Genomic DNA, 21171 nt, shown 5'->3' with positions numbered 1-21171 from the left:
TCGTCAGGGAACTACTTGTTTGTAAACATCCATTGTACATTTCCTGGCCCTTGATAATCTTTTTAAAAGGTGTGAGCCTGTGGCTTTGGGTTAGAAACTCCAAAAACCTGTGGCTTTCCATTCTCCAGCTGTGTGATCCTGGATACACAAGCTGGCCTCTCTGAACCTCATAGAAAGGGTGTGCCTGTGAGGGTTGCTGGTTTGGCCGCTGAATATGTGTTCCGCTGAAGCAGACCCTGATGTGAGAGGTCAAGTTCAAATTTATTTGGGTGTTATTCAAAGACAAGTTTCAATTGCCAGGTGTCTCTTTGGAAGAGAACTCTTGGAAACCAGTAAGACCGTGGGAAAGTCAGATGGGTGGAGGAGGCAGGAGAGGAAGGCAGCTGAGGAAGGAGGCTGGCACAGAGACAGCCAAGACTCAGACATGGTGGGGAGTTCTGGAAGACAGAGAGCGTACACATGCACCTCAGAACCATCCTACCCAGAGTGAGGGAGCTGTGGCGTTTACCCACCCATACCATCCCTGAGAGCTTCAAAGGTCAGAGTTTCTTTCAAGTGTATGGTCTTTAATACAAGAGTCAGGCCTAGGGACAGGGCCAGGAGACTCTGACAGCAGCTTCAGTCATGAGCACAGGCCTGCGTGGACAGTTTAGTCACTCATTGGTTCCAACACAAACGCACACATATTCCACACATGCATCCCTACCCCATACTCACACAGCCACACACACCCACAGACACAGGCCCCACACACATCCCTCCCTGGCACCCACACACACCACATGCACACCACACACACATACACACCACACAACCACATACACACACACATACACACCACACAACCACATACACACACACATGCCACACATAATGCACATACTCAGATACCATTCAAGTGTTAGTATTCTCTTTGATTTCATTAATCATTCTTACAATTATCTTTTTGAATATTTTGCTGGGATTTTATTTAATTATTCACACAGAATCTATTGATTTGGATTTACATTTTTTTAGAGTGGTCCTACTGCCTTGTATTTTTTAATCTTTGTACCAAAACTGAAAGTGTTATTTCATTGGTTGGATTTCCTTTAATTAGCTATATTCTTCCAGCTGCTGAATGAGCAATGATAAAATAAGGCTAGGCTAGAGAAGATTGATGTTCACAGTTAATAGCTAAACCCATCAGTTCACATTCTCAAATATGATGATCTATATCACTCCAAGAACAGCATATCAACCATAGAAGCAACCACAATTCCAAGATATTTCCACTATGTAAATATAATGATGAGTTAAAAATAGTCATTCATGGGGCTGGAGAGATGGCTCAGAGGTTAAGAGCACCGACTGTTCTTCCAGAGGTCCTGAGTTCAATTCCCAGCAACCACATGGTGGCTTACAACCATCTGTAATGAGATCTGGCGCCCTCCTATGTATACATAATAAATAAATAAATCTTTAAAAAAAATAGTCATTCACTCAACTTCAGTAACTATTTGGAGATAAGTACTGGTGGTGATAACAGTGGTGGTACGCAGTGTATGAAGACACGAGTTTCTAAGGCTAGGAGTGGAAAGGATGTCAGCTGCGTATGTGGATCACTATTAAATCTGAAAAAATGAAGGTGGGGAAAATGTCTGGAAGGGAGAAGTCGGAACTGTCAGAGTCTAAAGGTTACTAAAAGTTATAGTTAAGGCACAAGAAGAGGAGGAGATGGAGAATTACTCGTCTCCCGTGCTGTGGAAAAATAACTGATAAAGGCAATAAGGGAGGAAGGTTTGTTTTTAGATCACAGTTTGAGGACACCGTCCATCGTGACAGGCGGTGGCAGCAGATTGGGCGCGGGCGGTCACATATCCACAGCCAGGCGGCAGGTGGGAGAATGTCAGGGCTCAACTCCACTCACCTTATCTTTATTCTCTCCTGGCAGATAGGGTGGTCTTCCCACATCAATTAACATAATCTGCATAATCCCTCACAGCCACACCCAGAAGATAACTGATCTGCATAATCCCTCGGAGACGTGAACAGAAATTTGTCTCTGACATGAATTTAGACTCTGCCTGTTGACTATCAATATAACCACCACAATTCCATTCTTTGTTGATTTGACAATAAAACACACCTCTTTAAAACTGATTCTTGTCCTTACTGGCTCATGGCCATCGCATAATACAAAATGCATTAATCTAACTTTCAAAAGTTCCTGTGAAACATCAAGCAAACCAACAACCCAATTGAAAAGTAAGGCATGGAACTGAACAGAGAGTTCTCAAAAGACAAATGGCTGAGAGACAAGTGGAATGGCCGCAGAGGTCAGGAAATTAGTAAGAAGCCATGGAGGCAGAATTCCCAGGGGAGAGGACAGAGCAAAGTGGTATAAAGCACTGAAGGGGAATCATGATGGAAGGGTTTAATGGGGTAGATGAGGAATATGGGGAGGGGCAATTAACATTAAAGACTTTTCAAAAAAAATCATACAGAAACCCACTAGTGTCGAAGCTTCCTAAAATACATGCATACACATATACCAGGTGTTAAAATGGAGTTATCCTGTGAAGGGGCAACCATGCCTCTACTAGACATCCAAGGATAACAAATGGAAAGCCCAGCTCCAGGACTGGGCTGCCTCTTTTGGAGTTGTCGGAGAGTTGACCAGCCACCTTGCAAATAGGATTGTTTCATCACAACTTAGTTAGGCAAACAGAGGTTAAGCGCTGCTCCAAGGCACTGGCTTTGTTCTCTAGGTGGGGAGAGCTGATCTCATTGTTACCAGTTCCTGTGAGATGGTGCTACTAATAAAGGATATTCTTTTCCTATTTTGTTTAATTCCGTGAATGGAACTCTGTGGATTGGGATAAGAAAAAAACATTTGGAGTAAGACCAAAGGCAAAGAAAACAAATATGGCTTCCAAAGGAGGACACTAAACATCTTAAAAATCTTTTTGGAGTCCTGTTTTACTGTTTCCCCCCGTTTTGGGTTGTGTGTGTGTGTGTGTGTGTGTGTGTGTGTGTGTGTGTGTGTTTTGTTTGTTTTTTGTTTTGTTTTTTTATGTAGGACAGCAGGGCTTCACATGTGCTGAGCAAGGGCTGTTCCATTAAGCTAATGAACTAGCCAGCTAGCGTACAGTATGCCTGAAAGGCTCTCAGGCCTAACTCCATGCCACAGTGGACTCCCCAACAGCCAGAGTAGGAAGGCCGAGCCGTTGCTGTCCACAGTGCTGAAAGACACCTAACATCATCACCTTCACTTTCTTGGGGTCCTCTCACTATGAAAATGGGCACAACAGCACAATGGTCAGACACACTACGAAGAACCAAGACTAGCCCGATAGGGTGTGGTGGTAATCTAATTGTACTGAAATATTATTTTGATTGTATGTTAATAAATAAAGTTGTCTGGGGGTCAGAGCTATTAGAGCCATAGCAAGAGTGTGGCGGTGGTGGCACACACCTTTAATCCCATAGATATCTGTGTGTTCAGGGTCAGAGCTATTAGAGCCATAGCAAGAGTGTGGCGGTGGTGGCACACGCCTTTAATCCCATAAGATCTCTGTGTGTTCAGGGATACAGTCAGCATTGGAGACATATACCTTTAAGACCTAGGGGGCTGTACATTCAGACAGTGACGAGGCAGTCATGTGTTTGGGTTTACAACCAATGAGAAGGCAGAACAACATACTATAAAAAAACGAACCTACAGGAAGTAGGTCTCTTTTCGCGAAGCTGGGACAGCAGGAGGAAGGGTGAGATTTTAGCTCTGAGCTCTGACCTCTCGGCTTTCTCTTTTACATTGTTTCTGTGTTTCTTATTTAATAAGACGGTTGGTTACATCTACATCAGGGTGTCCCAAAGACTGCAGTTTCAGGTGGCTGGAAGGCTTAGGCCGAGTTTCCTTTAAGACCAGCAGTTTGAAAACGACCCAGGGCAACACAGTGCAGCATCACCTCAAAAACAAAGCAAAATGATAGCTTTCTAGATTTAATATGCATAGAAACTTAGAACCCACAGAATCAGAATTCCGAGGAAGATGGGCATATGAGATTAGAATAGGGATCAAGGTGGTGTTATTTAAAGGTTTGCCTTCTGAGAATCTGAGTCTGTTTGGCCCTTCATCCTGTTCCCTCACCTGTTCAGTCACCTCCCCTTGGCTCCCTATTGCCCAGAGTAGCGCAGCTTGGCCAGAGAATGAACCCTCACCATAGGAGCCTGTGATCATCCGGAGGAAGTCAGGGATCTTTGGCTCAGATCAACCACCGTGGCCACTGGGTGGATTACTTACAGCCCCTGCTTGCAGGGTGACAGCACAGTTTGTCCTTTGCAATCTACAAAGGCAGACTCACGCCTATCTACCTACTAGGAAGTCCGGGGCAAAGTGGATGGGGTCACTGTGCACCCGTGCTCAGCGGCTCCACCCGCAGCCACAGCCCGCCCTCTGCGCGCAGGATCAGCTCCGGCTTCCGGCGCGGCTCCTTGTCGTCGGGCAGGACGCGGAAGCGCAGCAGGGTGAGCGCCAGCGCCACCTTCATCTCGTTCATGGCGAAAGTCTGTCCTATGCAGTTCCTGTAGGAGAGAGGAGTGGGGACTGTGACTGCGCGGGGACCCAGCCAGGCACTGTCAGAACCAACCTGACCGGATCTGCCGCAGCAACAGGGCAGCCTGAGGAGCAGCGAGGGATGCTAGTATACCCAGGACTCCTCTTAAAGCTTAACTTGCCCAGCGCTCAGACTACAATACAAATCAGCGGGAGGGCAGCACTTTCAGTTTTTGTGGCCGCTCTTGGAACTTCTTCTTTTGTTGTTGTTGTTGTTGTTGCTTTGTTTGTTTGTTTGTTTGTTTTCGAGACAGGGTTTCTCTGTGTAGCTTTGAGCCTTTCCTGGAACTCACTCTGTAGCCCAGGCTGGCCTCGAACTCACAGAGATCCGCCTGGCTCTGCCTCCCGAGTGCTGGGATTAAAGGCGTGCACCACCACCACCCTGAATGGATATGTTATGTGTGAGTGTATGTATGTGTGTATACTGAGTGCCAGTGCAGGTGTGTGCATGCCATGGCGTGTGTACAGAAACCCGGAGGACAAACTTCAGAGGTCAGTCACCATCTTTCTGCCCCTATTGGAACTTCCCAAACGGGCTCTACAAACCTTGGTTTTCACTTTGATTAGGAGATGTAGGGAAGGAACCAGAAACCTCGACCATCTGAACTCCACCCTTCCTCACCACCAGACCCAGATCCCTCTCCATAATCCTGAGCTCTTTGGCCTCACCTGGGTCCCGCCGAGAAGGGAACAAATGCCAGAGGTGGCCTGTCCTGGATGTTCTCTGGATCAAAGCGGAAGGGGTCATAGACCTGAAGAAGAGACCAGCCAAGGTGAATGAGTGGCATCTACCAGCACAGCCTGAGACAGTCTTGAGTGTGCTGGGATAAGTGAGGTCTGATATCCTGAGGCCACCGGGGGATGAACAAGGGCACAGCGTACCTCAGGGTCCCGCCACACGGTTGGGTTGTGATGGGTTCCAAAGATATTGATGATGCAGATGACGCCTGTGGGAAAAGGAACAGGCAGGGTAAGTTTGTGGCCTGATAAACCTTGCTGTGTGTCCAGGACCCTCCTTCCCTGTTCTGTGGCTACCTTTAGGGATGACCCTGCCATCTGGGAGGGAAATGTCCTGGGTGCAGCAGCGGGAAACCATTGTGACTGGAGGATGCAGCCGCAGACTCTCCTTGATGCACATGGTCAGGAAGGGCAGCTGGGCCAGGTCGTCCCTGAGGAACACGTGACACAGTTATCCAGGAACAAAACAGAGGCTGCTGGCCCTGTGTTGCCCATTTAACCTTTCCTCACAGCGGTAAAATAATCCCAAGAAGATCAAAGGATTAGGGAAGTGCTGGAGGAAATTTAGTCAGGCATCTTTAGAGAAGCTTTTTTTTCCCCCTGAGGAAAACAATGTTCCCACCTGCTATTTTAAAAACTCAACACATTTATATTAAAATGACTATTTCTTATGGTAAAACACACACACACATACACACACATCAAAAAGCAACGAAGAAAAAGAATAAACTGTTTGCTCTTCTGACTTTCTCCCCATTCACATAAAACCTCTCTTCCCCTCACACATGTTATTGTTGTTGTTTTTCGAGGCAAGGTTTCTCTGCAACAGTCCTGGCTATCTGGAACTCCATTGTAGACCAGGCTGGCCTCAAACTCACTGAGATTCGCCTGCCTCTGCTTCCCAAGTGCTGGAATTAAAGGCGTGCGCCACCACCGCCCAGCTTCCCTCATACATCTTATCTACCTTCCCCTCCTGTATATTTCTCTCCTCTCTCCTTGTCTTCCCTCCAGAGTTCTTTCTCCTGTCCTGCCTCCTCCCCATCACCGTACCCCTTCTTCCATCTCCCCTTCTCCATTCCTCTTTATATTTTTCTCTTTCCCATACCCCTCCTGCTCCCAGTCACCCACCCCCATTACTGTCTTTCTCCTCCACCAGCCCATATCATCCTTGGGCCTACCGCCCTATTGCCCAGTCTCACACAGATATTCAGTGACGTTCCCGATGAAACATATCCTCTCCTCTTACACGTGCTTCTCTTACTCTCTATCCCATGCCTGCTATGTGTCCTAGGGCTGGTCTCTGGGCTGAGTCCTTAACACAGATTATGCTGGGCACAAATCAGAAAGGAAAGGTGGTGTGGGAGGATTTGATGAAGGAAGATTGGATGCATGGATGAGTCACAGGTTCAAGACAATATAGACATGATTTTATCCCCAGATGTCCCTTGCTAATCCCTGGGAAGAATAGTAAGGAAGTAATTAGGGAGCAGATGAACAACCTATCGGGAAGGGAAGATATAGGAAAATGTTATTTAGGACAGAGTGGGGGAGTGGAAGGGAAGTTCATTTACTCAACACGTGCAAAGTAGCATCATCTGCCCTCGCATCATGTTATTTTGTCAATAATTCCCTTTGAAGTCCACATCTTTCTGTTCCCGTGATGAAGTACATGCCTCACCCACCAGCCAGTAACAGGACAATCATTGAAAGAGTTCCCTGCCCCGCCTGGGAAAGAAAACCAGGAGGGGGCACTCAGGAACAGGCCACCAGGACCTGAGCTCACCATTCAATCTCTTCAGGCTCTCGGTCCCTCAGCAGCTCCCGCACCTCCTGCCGGCAGCGCTCCTGATATTCAGGGTGTTTTGCTAGGTTGTACAGGACCCAGGAGAGCCCACTGGCCGTGGTGTCATGGCCTGAAGAGTGGACAGTTAGACGTGGGTCTCAGGGCTGTTTCAGCACCGCTATGCAGATAGCACTCAAGTGGTGAAGTCCTCAGGAGGGATGAGGAAACGATAGAATACAGGGAATGGAGGGACCCAGATTCCTGAGATGTAGAGACTCCTACCCCTTCTCTGGTCTCACAGTGAGATTCTCACCCCTAAACATGAAGGTGTCAGCCTCCGCTCGGATGTCCTCATCTGACAGCTCCTTTCCATCTTCATCCTGGAAACAAGGCAAAGTCTTACATCACACCACTTCTGAAGGTTCCCGTGTTTAACATAAAATAATACCTGGAGATCCTTTTCCAACCAGGCACACAAGACCTCTGTACTCCTGCATTCCTCTTGATCACTGGAGGGACTCTGGCTAGCTTGAGCTTGGCAAGCATGACTCTGGCAGGCCTTGCCCTTCTCCCCCATTCCCTCTGTCTTGCTAAAAACTATTAGATAACATTCCTAAAGCTAGCCACCAATGTCTATCTCCTTATTTGGCCACTTCCTCCTCCTGAAGCCGACAACCAAGTTCCAGCAATCAAAGTATTGAAGTCCAGCAATCAAAAAGCCCCCTTTGGCTCACCTAATTAACATGCCCAATTAAAATTAAACACTTTATTCTAACACGGAGTTTCCCCCTTTACCTTTATAAATCACCATTTTCCTATGTGCCATGTCTGTCTACACTCTATCCAGAGGCAGTATTCTTCCCCACTCCGGGACTTACACCCCTGCCCCCTTCCCCTTGTTCCCTTCTCCTATTCCTTCATCCCCTATCTCCTGTGTTTGTCTCTTATTCCATGACCTCTGGGGCAAATAAATCTCCTTTGTGCTGAGAACTTGGTCTTGGTGGTCCTAAGCCAATACTTTTCCTTACAGTCACCATCACCAGAGTCCCCAACACACAGGCATTGTTCTCGGCTCCCCTACCTCATGTTTTTTCCTAGTTGAAGGAGTCAAAGAGCTATGGATATTTTCTACTTCTGTATGATGAGTGATTTCTGTGGGAAAGAGTGACTAGCCACCTTGCATGGCAACTTGTCTAGGCATTAGAGACTAAGCATCGCTCTAAGTCAGTGGTTCTCAACCCATGGCAAACAGCTGTCTCCAAAAACATTTACATTATGATTCATAACAGTAGCAAAATTACAGTTTTGAAGCAGCAAGAAAAATATTTTATGATTGGGGTCACCACAACATGAGGAGCTGCATCAGACGGTCCTAGCGTTAGGAAGGTTGCGAATCACTGCTCTAAGTCATTCGCTTTGCTCACTGGGTGGGGAGAATGGATTTCCTTTTTAAACAGTTCTCTACTGCCATCTGCTTTGTTGCCAAAGGTGGCGTCTTTGGGACTGAAAGGTCTAGACTGACAGAAAAGCAGGGGCAAGATGATGCTGCCACACTGTGTGTGGTCAATAAGTAAGCTTCCCCTTCTCCCTTCTTTATCTCTCAATTAGTCAACACATTTTTCAAATGTGTTCCCTCTCCAGTTTTTTGAATCTTGCATTCTGATTCCTTTCCTACTCTCCTGTTCCATTCTTGGGTCTAAATCTAGAGAATTTATCTTATTTCCTTTGGAAGCTATCAGGTTTGCAAACCCATAAAATTTACCATAATGCTTGATTAAAGTTGTTCATATTCAACAATAAAATCCCCTCTTTATTTGAGAAAGTTTGAGAGAAATGTGGGTGATTTGTGTGAATGAAAATGCCACAATGAAATGCATTATTTTATAGCTATGAATTAATCTTAATAGTCCTTGCTTGCTCTCCTGCCCCCTTCCTATTATCTCTTTACCTTTCATTTCCTTTCCCTCTCCTATTCTCCTCTTCCTCTCCCTCTCATTGTTCATCCGATTGCCCTCTCTTAAACAAAGAAGACACAGATGTGCTAGCTGTCCTATAGCCCTCCATGGTTCATAATATGTGGGTCTTTCTCCTGTTGTGGTGGTTTGAATGAGATCGGCACTACAAGCTTATATATTCGCATGCTTAGTCCCCAGTTAATGAGCTGTTTGGGAAGGATTAGAAGGTGTGGCCTTGTTGGAGGAGGTGTGGTCTGTTGAAGGAAGTGTGTCACAGGTGGGCTTTGGGGTTTCTCTCTGCCTAGCTGCCTGTGGATCAGGATGTGAAGCTCTCAGCTACTGCTCCAGCTCCAACCTGTCTTCTTCCCACTATGATAATCATGGACCAACACTCTGAACTGTAATCAAGCCTCCAGTTAAATGCTTTCTTTTACAAGAGTTGCTTTGGTCATGGTGCCTCTTCATAGCAATAGAACAGTAACTAAGATAATGCTTCACATTCAGGTAAAATAATCAGATCACCTGGGAAAGGAAGATCTGGAAATAAGGAGTGATTGCTACCTTCATAACATGACTGCTATAATATGTAAGCTGCACTGATCATGAAGTTATGTGCAGCTCTCAAACAAAGATATAGACCCAAATGCAGATACTAACTTAACAAGTGTACTGGCTGGTTTTGTGTGTCAACTTGACACAAGCTAGAGCCATCATAGAGAAAGGAACCTCAGTTGAGGAAATGCCTCAGTAAGATCCAGCTCCAAGGCATTTTCTCAGTTAGTATCAATGAGACAGGGCTCAGTCCATCACAGAAGGTGCCATCCCTAGGCTGGCAGTCCTGGGTTCTATAAAAAAAGCAGGCTGAGCAAGCCAGGGGAAGCAAGTCAGTTAGTTAGCAGCACCCCTCCATGGCCTATGCATCAGCTCCTGCCTCCAGGTTCTAACCCTGCTTGAGTTCCTGCCCTGACTTCCTACAATGATGGACTATGATCTGGAAGTATAAGCTGAATAAACTCTTCCCTCCCCAACTTGCTTTTTGGTCATGGTGTTTAGTCTCAGCAACAGAAACCCTAAGACACCAAGGAAGGCCCTTCAGATCCAGACCTAGAAAGGCTGTACCCAGTGTTCTCTCTACAGTGTGTTTCTCCCTGACTTGTCCCTCTCTTTTCCTCAGATGCCTTCTATGGCTTCTAGATGTTCTCTCCATCAAGCCCAAGTCATTACTGAAAATATAAAATGTTGAATCATCTCACATTCAATACCAGCATCTGTTGTTCTTTTAAAATCATAAGGCTTTGGGAGCAGGGGAGATGGCTCAATGATTAAAAGCATCCTCACCCACATGGTGGCTTATAATCATCCATAACTCCAGTTCTGGGGAATTCAGTGCTCTCTTCTGGCCTCTGCAGGTACCAAGTACACATGTGGTACACATACATACATGCAAGCAGACATTCATACACATAAAACAAAAATAATCTTTTTTTTTTAAGTCATGAGGAGTCGTGTAAGCATGTAGTGTCAGAAGTTGGGGCAGGCAGATCCATTCATCCAGCCCTGAAAACAAGCCTGGCAACATAGTAAGATGCATCTCAAAAAAGCTACTAAAGCCAAAAGGGCTGACATGCATCTGTAATCCCAACACTAAGGAAGCTGAGGCAAGAGGCACATGAGATTGAGGGCAGTCTTGCCTATACAGTGAGACTTTACCCAAAACAAAACAAGCAAAACAAAACTCTCAACTAATTAGTGTTTAAAGGACCCATTGCACCTTTAAGAAGCCCACCTTGCTTAGCAGCAGCACATCAATGAAATCCAAAGTCTTGGACTTGGCCTTGGCCTTGATGACATCATCACCACCATGACTGGGCAGAGTGCGACGTCGCTCCTGGATGACGGCATCAGTGAAATCATGCACCAGGCGGCAGGCCTTATAGAAGCGCATCCCATCAGGTGTGAGGCGGTAGAGTAGGTCCATGTGCAGAAGCAGCTGCTCATTTCTTTTCACAACTAGGGCACTGAGCTCCAAGATGGCTGCTATATACTTGCTGGGCTTCCTGTACAAGAAGAACGTGAAGGGAAGCAAGAATGCAGCAGACCTAAAGCCTGAGGTGCATTTCTCTGCAGAGGGTGGGAACTAACTCCCCACAGGATACTAAGTAGCCCAGCTGATCTGGAAAAGATGGCAACACATGATAAACATGAGCCTAAACTCAGTCTCTTCTCTCCCTTTATTCCATTCCATGAGCCTAGGCATTTCCCTAGGCATCCACCGCATAGTGTGGACACCAGACCCCTATCTTTCCTCTCCAACACAGGGTTCAGTCCTGCTCTGCCTGTTCCCTAACATTGTCCACCCAGATCAGAACAAACCAATTCTTGCAGTTGGCCTGTGGCCTTGTACATCAACTCCATTTTCTTTTAAAGGGCAGTCATCATCTGCAGAGCTATGGTCTAGTCACACTCATCATTGGCCTACTATGTCCATTCCTGGCAGAGCGGTTGTTTTAGACACAGCTTGCCAGTTCTTTTGGTTGATACATCTATACCCTAGTCAAGGTCATGGAACCTTCAAATGTGTTGCCTAGGTAGCTGTGACCATTGAGGGGAGAGTGTTAGAGGGCTGAGAAAAATCTAAGCAAACATAAAATGGAGTCAGAACAGGATGGTATTACCTTGGTCATTTCAATTATGGGGTGCCTTTAAAGAGATGTTAAAACCCTGGCATTTTTCTGTCTCTCTTTACTTCCTAGCTGCCTGTGTTTCCTCCAACACATGCTTCCTCCATGATATAATGTTGGGCACAGATCCAAAAACAGTGAAACCAAATCATACTGGAAACCATGAGCAAAAAACAAAACAAAAAACAAAAACAAAACCCCCAAGAAAAACAAAAAACAAAAAACAAACAAACAAAACAAAAAAACCAAAAAAACCTCCTCAATTTGGTAATCTTAGATATTTTGTTACAGAGACAGAGCAATGAAGAGCTTTCATGGTTTCCTAGAAACCACGGCATGAAGTTCCACACTTCCCTTGGCTTTCATGTCTGTATGCTTTAGTTACTGTCTACTCTTTCAACCTCATCCCAAAATGCCTCATGCCGGAGGCCCACGACCTGTGTCATCTGAATCTCTGTTCCCTTTTCTGGACAATTTCACCTCATGGGATGGGGCTACTCCACCCCCACCTCCGCCCCCGGGGTTCACTGTCAGCTCTGACCCACTTCCTCCATGGAGTCTCTTCCGCCGCTCTGGACAGCCTTGCCTCCTCCGCCTCCTGCCTTGATTCTACAGACTGGGTTCCAAGGCCCAGAGTTGGAACTCACTCCTGGCAGTTGCTATCGAAGCTGAAGACACATTTCTGCAAAGTGTCCAAGGTCATGAGGCTGATGTTCTCAAACATGTCCAGACGAGTGCTACCCCCTGAGGCCAGGCGGAGCCACTTGGCCTTAGTTAAGAGAGAGAGAGAGAGAGAGAGAGAGAGAGAGAGAGAGAGAGAGAGAGAGAGAGAGAAAATGAGAATGAATGAATGATGCTGCTGTTGGATCTTGGCTCCCTGAAACTCCGCCCAAGCGCCACTACTGTCTGTAATGGACACCCTCAAACCAGTCAACCCCAACCGAGTAATTGTGGAAGTTGTGACTACAGCAGATGAAGACCCAAGACTGGTTCAGAAGTCCTGAGTTCAAGTCCAAGCTCTGATTCCTGTGCTCTGTGCTCCCTCAGTCAGTTCATTTCCCTCTCCTGGTTCTTGTGGGTCACATCTTTAGTTGATCTGCTTTGATGTCTGCTAAACTGAGAGGAAACCGTACGCCACCATGTGCTCAATTCCTGCAGAATACCTTGATTTTCCAGCAATGTCCAGTAGAAGGTGAAGCCTATTTGAGCCCTTTTTGATTTTGTGTTTCACTTATGACTTGACCAACAGAAAGTAGTAAGATGGTAAAGCCACAGTTTCAGGTAAATATAAACCTCTGGCCCTATCCAGCTTCTCTCACTCCCACAGAACTCTGTGCCACAAGCCTCGGGTGCCTAGAAGTGGAAGAAAATCATGGAAACACCTGTTCTCCCCGCTGAGTCCATCCTAAGTTATCTTGAAGTCTGTATGCTCTGAACATGGCAGAGCTGAGCCAGGTTAACTGAGCTGCCCACCTGATCTACAGCTGACCATAAAACACCAGGGACCTAGATCATGTCCAGAAAAAACAGCCAGTGTATTTGGAAGTGCCAGACCGCGTCTATGTTCAGTTTTCAGGGCAGCAAAAATTAACACCTGAGCACCTACCGCATGCAGGGCCATGACTCTATGGTATCATCATAGACAAAAAGCAAAGAGTTTAATCCTAAATCACATATGAGAAATCAAGCCTTGAGGGAAAACTACAACAGGGCAGCATGATGCCCTTCAGAGCCAGTACTGTGGACTGGATCTGTCTACAGTCCCATACCACTCCCACCCCCACCCCCACGCCCACGCCCACCCCCACACTCCAGCTGGGAACCTCGGTTCCAGGGACTCACATGCATGATGTTGGTGCTGTCATTGAAAATCTTCACATACGGCTTCAGGATGTTGAAATGGAAGGCAGGTGTCAGCATGCGACGGTGGCGGCTCCACTTGTCACCAGCACTCACCAAAAGCCCGTCCCCTGGGAGGGTGACCGTCGGCAGTGGGCAAGGGTGGCACCTTTCTCTGAGCCCCAGGGCTGTCCCCAATCATCTCACCTGCAGGGACTCACCCAGCCAGGGTTTCAGGAAGCTGTAGAAGATGGCATCCTTTGGGGCAACAGCAGCTGACATGAACAAGGATGATCAGGGACCAGGAGAATGCAGGTAATGAACTTGGGGAAAATGTTTTGCCCTCATCAGGGGTGTGCATATCCATCTCAAACCAGCATGACAAGATTCGGGGGAAGGACAGAGGTAGCAGAGAGTAGGGGACAGGTAAGGGGGAACCAGACCAAGCTTTAGAAGGAGGTAGAACAGAAGCATGGCCTGACATTGCATAATACACCCAAGTATGCATTTACATGGCTCCTACACAGTCTAACATGCCAACACAGCACAACACTCTGGAGACCTTTACACAGACCTAGCACTTCCATCCACCCAGCACTTTCTGTCATCTCCTGAAGTATACATGTGACACGGATGCACATGACCTAACATGTGCTAACATGGCTAAAACACACATAATCTTCTCTTTATGTTACATTAGGTATAAAACACCATACCTAATGTAACATAAAGTATGACGAATCTCAGTGTGTCCCAGAAATTATATTAAATGAGGAATCGTTTTGGCTAATGGTTTCGGAGTCGTTTGTGGTGATGTATAACAGTTCATAACATGTTGTCCAGATTGGGAAGGGGAAGGAGAGAGTTCCAGGACAGCCGGGGCTCCACAGAGAAACCCATGTGATGACTACACAAATGGCCACCAGCCAGGGCCCCTCCAGCATGCCTCCCCAACAGTGCACACTAGGGTGGTTGTACAGGACACCGTCTTCCTGTCTCTGAATTAGATGAAAGAGGCTGCCAGAGAGGTGGATTCCCTGTGCACGAGGCAGATGGAGCCCTGAGAACACTATCCAGCCCTTTCTCATTCTCTGTGCTGAGCTCTGCCACAACCTCCTCCAGACATCTTTTATACTCAGTAATCCTCAACCCTCAGTTAGAGGGACAGAAAGACACTTTCACTCTCAGGATCCCCAACACAGCCTTAACCTGGGTTCTCTTCCACCCATTCTCCAGGCCCTCAAGTCCCCTGCCCACAGTCTCCCACACAGTAAGTGGAGTATCTGAGACCTGAGCCTGGGATGGTGCACCAATAGCCTGAATCCTTACCCGTGCATCCCCAGACACTAGCACCAGGATCCCCAGACTTTCCAAGACCAAAGAGAGGCAGAGTGACTTAAAAAGGAGTTTGTCCTGTGGCTCAGACCAGGAAATTACAATTAATTACAAGCCCGGAGCTCCTGGGAAATCCAGGAGAGAGGCAAGCTGCCCCATGGAAATGAATGTCTGAGGCTCATCACTTGGACCTTGATGAAAAGCTTTCATAAAACAGAAAATGGACTACAGGAAGGTAAAACAGACCTAAGAACACAGATTCTTATGTCATTGCTTGAAAGCTGGATCCAGCCATGCCGGAAGACAATCCTCCCAGGTCTTTATAGTCTAGAGATTCTCGTTATTTCCTTCCATCAAACCAGGTGAGTTTTTACACTCACACCTGACAGAGACCTAGGCTTGCAGAGAGAGCCAGGGGCCTGCCTGGCAGATGTTTGAGCCATGGGCACTACGGAACTCTCCCTCCTCTGTCCTCAGCTTTTCCTGTACGGTAATGTCAAGGGCAGGGTACGTGGGCCAGGCTGGAGGGAATTTCTTAAGAGAGAGTCTGAGCCTAGTTGGTGAGCAAGGAACATATGATGGGCAAAACACAGGAAGAGGAAGAATGGAGAAATAGCAGCTGGATTCCCACGTTAGCATAAGTAGTCTCACTGCTGTGCCTGGGGATGGGATGGGCTGCAGTCATACTTAGGCCCTGCACAGCCGGCCTCTACTTAAACATTCCTAGCATCAGGGTAGGATGTCTTCATTCCAGATGCCTAGCTCTCTCTCCTGGACCGTCACTGCTCTGGCCTCTGGTCATGTCTCCTCCTCCAGGAAGCCTCCCTAGCTGCCCTAGCAGACCTCACTTCTCCATTCTGCCATCACCCATCTTCCTCGGGGTCATTCCTGATCACAGGTGGTTGGTGTGTCCTTGTTATCTCCTCCAAATGGGTTCCTCTAGGACAGAGCCTTGCTCGTGGTCTCCTGGCATCCCAAGGGTACCAGGAATGCTAGGACGGGGGCGGGGGAGGGGGGAGGGGGGATGACAGCAGTGGGGGAAGAAGAGACTCACATGGAGATGGTGAGCACATAAAAGAGCAGAAAGGCCGAGAGAGACCGCAGAAGGAAAGATGAGGTTACTGCAGGGGCCACACAGAAGCATGGAAGTCCGGGCTAGAAGTTCTCAGATTCCCACAGCCACACCACCACCAGCTCCTGTGGGTACCTGAGGCGCTGAGGACAGACCGGATAATGTCAGGGTGGCACAGATGGATGAGGGGAACCACTGGACCTAACCAGGTCATGAAGCCCTGGGGGTAGGTGGCCACCAGCTCAGTCATCTCCTTCATGCCTTGTTCCGTGGGAGAGGACTGGAAAAAAAAAAAAAAGACAAGGGCAATCCCTTCTGAGATGGCTCTTTTCAGGGATCAGAATGGCTGGGCTAAGGGATGCCCACAAAAGAGGATGCAACCTGACTTCTGGCTGTATCCATGATGGTATTTTCAGAACACATTAGCATTCACACTAGTAGACTGACTTCTGGCTGTATCTGTGATGGTGTTTTCAGAACACATTAGTAGACTGGATCAGAAGGACCCACCATCCACAGTATTAGGAGCATCGTCCAACCCACTGAGGATGCAAATGAAACAAGAAACAGAGGAAGGGAAAATTCACTCTTGCTTCCAAAACTGAAACCATCCAGCTTCTCTTGCCTTTAGATATCAAAATTGAGGTCCTTGACCTTTGGACTCCAGCATTTATATCTGACAATCCACTCCACACTCGGCCTTTGTTCTAAGACTGCATTGTTACACCACCAGCTTCCTGGTCCTCCAATTTACGTGTGTCATTATGGGATTTCTCAATCTCCATTATTACATATGTCCAAACTCTATGTAACTATATATATATATATATATATATATATCTCCATCACCTATCTATCATCTATCTATTTACCTATCTCTCCTTACCTCCTTCTCATTCTTATTTGCATACCTGTACATGCTATAAGTGTATTGTGTGGTTTGTTTATCTATTATGATTTTTAATGACTTATTTATTTATTTTATGTGCATTGGTGTTTTGCCTGCATGGAGGTCTGTGTGAGGGTGTCGAATCCCCTAGAACTGGAATCATAGACAGTTGTGTGCTACCATGTGGGTGCTTTGGAACGGAACCCAGTTCCTGTAGAAGAGCAACCAGTGCTTTTAACCACTGAGCCGTCTCTCCAGCCCACATAATGTTTTGTTGTTGTTGTTGTTGTTTTTTAACCAACAACGTACTGTAAATACTGCCTTGGTTACATAAAATTGTAACAGACCTGAAGATTATCTATGGTTTACAACTTTTGCTACTATTCTTATGTTTAGATACATTTAGCTAAGTAAATACCATGATCTAAAACTTGTCTGCAGTGTTCTCAACAGTGTCGTGATATACAGGTTTGTATTTGTGAACAATAAGTGGTCTTTCATAACCTAGATTTGCAGTAGGCTCCTCCATGATGGTTTGACTAAGTGTACTTTGTAGTGTTAGTAAAACGACAAAATCACCCAGTGAATTTTTAGAATTTGTCCCTATTGCTAACTAGTGCAAGATGATGTTTGTATGTGCATGTGTAAATGTGTGTGTGTGCACTTGTGTGGGGGGGGGGGTTGTGGGTGTTACTGTGTGTGTGCATGCCTTGCTTCTGCTTCTCTGCGGGCACTGATGCACCCCCTCAGCACCTTCAGCAGGTTCCTCCTGAAGCCTTTGGAGGTAACACAGCCTCTGCAATGAACGTGCGTCTGGATGTTGCAGGATGGAGGAGGGAATCCCTGCTTCTTCTTGCTCTGTACCTATCAGTCATGTCTCAGTACCAAGCCTGCATCTTACCAAGAAGTTACATTGTCACACTGTCTGCCTCAGAGAAGCCCCCTTTGTCTTGAGAAGATTAACTTCTCAGCCCCAGCAGAAGCCTCAAGCTTCTGAAAGGGACATGTGTGGACCACACTGTGGCCTCAGGGTTTGTCCCCAAGGTTTCTCTCACATGCTCTTCTTCAGTTCCAACTATGCAGAAAGGTTCAAACACTGGAGCCCTAGTGGTGGCACAGTCTCAGCAGACCTCGGGACAGCAGAGGGGACCCCTACGTCTCCATGGGAGTGGCAGCTCACCTAATCAGAAACCACTCCCAAAGGGTAGAGGGTGCATGGTTGCAAGGACTTGTGTGCATGCTGTGAGCTCTGCTAGTTGTAAATGAAGCAACTGAGACCAAGTCAACCAATGGAAAGAATGGACCTATGTCAAAGTCCAAGTGCTGCGTAAAGGTTAGAGTCAGGGAAGGTTCATGGAAGGATGAATGGACACTCTAATCCAGGTTTTGCAACAGGCCTCAGTGATCCATCTTAGCTGAAAAGAGCAATCTAAGGAAAGTACTATCCTGGAGGTGAGGGATCAGAACAGAACTCTCCTATGACCCAGCTGTGCCCTGGGTTTATTGGGGGAGACATAAAAGTCCCTTCTGGAATAAAGTAGAAACCCAGAGATGGACTAACAGAAGGAAATTGACCAGACAGGAAGCTGGCTCTGAATCAAGGCCCTTCAGGAGGCCTGAGCAGCAGACAGTGCATGAATGTGAGGGGTCCTGGCTCTGTTGCAGCCCATGCTGGGAGCACTTCAGTATGTACTAGACAGGTAAAAACCGGCTAGAAATAAATCCAGAGTAGACTAGGGATGGAGAACAGTTGGCACGGACTGTATGGCAACCATCGCTGCTTGACAAAGTTCCAGCATTTCATCATTGCAGACCACACTTCTCCAGCACCTTTTTACCTTCATTTTTAATGATTCTCGACATTAATGCCTTTCCAATTTTGTGCAGGCTTTTGTAAATGAGAAAAATGTGTACAATGGTAGACTCTCTAAACAAAATATTTCTTTGGAAAAAAAATCCCCGCCACCACAGAACCAGGAATTCCATTGCGCCCTCCTAATTACATCAAGAACAGAAAAGTTAGAGATTTACTAGACACACCTGATCCCAAGGATGAAAAGCCTACAATCCAGATCCGAGCCTGAGGCCATAAGGGCAAGAGTTCAGTTAATAAATACAGAGCAATCAGAATGTATGGTATAATGGAAAAGAGTAGGACATCAGGACCTTCCCTTTGGGAGTGTTATGAGGGCAGCAGCCCCATATAGTAAGACTAAGAAATTGTAGTATAGTGACCGGTCCCCAAAAGTCCTTCTCCCAAGGTCAGGCATTTGGACAGGGGTCTCCATTCCCTCGGGGGCTTGAGAAAAGCTCCTGCTTGCTAAAGCACTCATTCTCCTTATCTCTGGCAAGTGGAACTTGTGGCCCTTTCATTAACATGACTGGTGTCTATTGTCAAGGTAGATTCCTCAGCCACTGATCTCAAGCCACACCCCAGCTCACATGCCCTCTTCTCTCCCATTTAATCCTACGTGCAACTATAGATTATAGAAGGTGTATTCTTCTTTCAAATAAACGCTGTTGACAACCATCCTGATTCTACCTTGGATCGTGTCTCCCCACACCTCACTGACTCCACACATGCTCTTTGAGACCTGAGCGCCAAGCAGGTCTCTGGCTAACACGGATGTGAGAAAGGCTTAAGACAGAACACACAAAGACCCTAATCCATTCTACCCCCAATTCCCTGATCTGTGGGGGAATCTCTGTACCCTCAAACCCCAGCTCCCAGCCCACGCCAATCCCTGGCTCTGTCCATGCATGGATACCCAGATCCCAGGCCACCCTACTACTAACTCCTTGACCACTGGGAGTTCCCTGCACTCTTATACACCCCTGACCCATCCTGTTGCCACACTCACCATGCCCAAGTGACCCCAAAACCAATTCCTCTTGGGTGGCTGAGAGAAACCACGGAGACGATGACACTTTCCATACAAAGTGAAGATCTGGATGAGGCAGTGGGCCAAGAGCCAGGAAGTCCCAACCAAGACAAAGAGAAGCCATGGTGAGGCTGACGTGGGCCCCAGTCCCAGCCAGGATAGGTCCAGATGTCGCATCCTATAAGACAGATGATAGAATGTGAGTTCCTGAACTCAGGGAATCGACAGGGGCATCCTGTAACGGTGGACGGGGGGGGGGGGGGGGGGGGGGGGGGGGGGGGGGGGGGGGGGGGGGGGGGGGGGGGTGGAGACTGTGACAGGGGCATCCTGTAACGGTGGAGGGGGGGTTGGAGACTGTGATGGGGGCATCCTGTAAGGGTGGACGGGATGGAGAGTGAGAACCTGGTGTCAGATCAGGTGGTGGTGGAGCCCCAGTGCAGGAGAGAGGCCGTGAAGCAGGACATGATGAGTAGGACAAGAGGCAGATGACAAGGGAAGACATGGAGAGGGGAGTCTAAATAGTGTCCCAAACTGCAGGATGACACTAAGATTTGTAGGAGCTGCTACCCAGAAGCCACCGTATTTTCAGGATCAGCTGGATCACTGGAGCCACCCCGCTTTAGCCATCCGGCTCCCCAACACCACCCCAGACATGGTCAGATCTCTTTCTAACCCAGGAAAGCACCCTTCAGGTCCACCTCCCCTAGCCTGGCACCTTCTCTCGGGAGCCGTGTCTCTCTCACAGCTCCTCTCTCTCTTCTGGGACCTCTCTGTCTTTGGTTTATTGCCTAAAGGAAATGACGGGAGGCTGGGCTCATCTGTGCCAGCCAATCCTTCCCAGACCTGACTGCTTCCTCCTAGCCTGGGCAGGAGGCCAAGAAAAGTGGGCTGAGTCACCCAACCGCACCGTGGAATTGAGTCAGGGTCACCTGAGCACGGGGACCAGATCCTCAGGACTTGACCCATCCCACATGTGGTGGGAGAAAAGACTCTTGTGAGCAAAGGTGACATGGAGCCCCACCTTTTCAGCCCCTCCTGCCCTTCCAAGGACAAGGTATATTGTATTTTTAAAAAATCATTAACGTGGGATTTCAGGTGCCAGGAGACCAGGGCCAGGCGTGTCCCTGAACTTCTCCAGAGCTCCTATGCATGTTGGTGTGGGAGGAAGGCCTGCAGGATTCCTTGGTGCAGAACAGGGAGGCTCTACACCAAGGAATCCTGTGTCCACCAGCAGCACAGCAGGCAGCAGTCAAGTCCTGCCCCCTAGCAAGGCAGGGTCTTGGTAGCCACAGTTCTTTTGGAAGCTGTCAACCATTGATTGGTTTCCCAGATCAGATTCCAGGGATCAACAGCCCAGCTAGAAGAGCCCAGCTAAGGCTGGACTGGGCTGGAGCTAGGGT

At 47.5% G+C, this 21171-nt stretch overlaps 1 protein-coding gene across 1 annotated transcript; it reads right to left on the bottom strand.

The window, feature by feature from the left end:
- Positions 1-3783: 3783 nt before the first annotated feature.
- LOC114680865 (cytochrome P450 4F1-like) lies at positions 3784-20526 on the bottom strand. The gene is made up of 13 exons (XM_028854035.2): positions 20487-20526; positions 19751-19949; positions 16136-16280; positions 13815-13868; positions 13597-13724; positions 12402-12523; positions 10860-11130; positions 7432-7498; positions 7119-7248; positions 5633-5766; positions 5480-5544; positions 5267-5349; positions 3784-4566 (listed from the first exon to the last, which is right to left on the bottom strand). The coding sequence occupies exons 2-13, from the start codon at positions 19946-19948 to the stop codon at positions 4389-4391; spliced, it is 1575 nt and encodes a 524-aa protein (XP_028709868.1). The 5' UTR covers position 19949; positions 20487-20526; the 3' UTR covers positions 3784-4388.
- Between the last annotated feature and the right edge of the window lie 645 nt (positions 20527-21171).

This window comes from Peromyscus leucopus, chromosome 22 (assembly GCF_004664715.2).
Source record: "Peromyscus leucopus breed LL Stock chromosome 22, UCI_PerLeu_2.1, whole genome shotgun sequence".
In the NCBI taxonomy this organism is placed as follows: Eukaryota; Metazoa; Chordata; class Mammalia; order Rodentia; family Cricetidae; genus Peromyscus; species Peromyscus leucopus.
This window is presented reverse-complemented; position numbering and strand designations above follow the sequence as displayed.

Coding starts and splice junctions, on each gene's coding strand:
- LOC114680865 (XM_028854035.2), bottom strand. CDS start 19,948: ATGCGACATCTGGACCTATCCTGGCTGGGACTGGGGCCCACGTCAGCC. Junction 13,869..16,135: donor GTCTGTCCTCAGCGCCTCAG/GTACCCACAGGA, acceptor TGTTCATGTCAG/CTGCTGTTGCCCCAAAGGAT. Junction 4,567..5,266: donor CCCTTCTCGGCGGGACCCAG/GTGAGGCCAAAG, acceptor TCTCTCCTACAG/GAACTGCATAGGACAGACTT.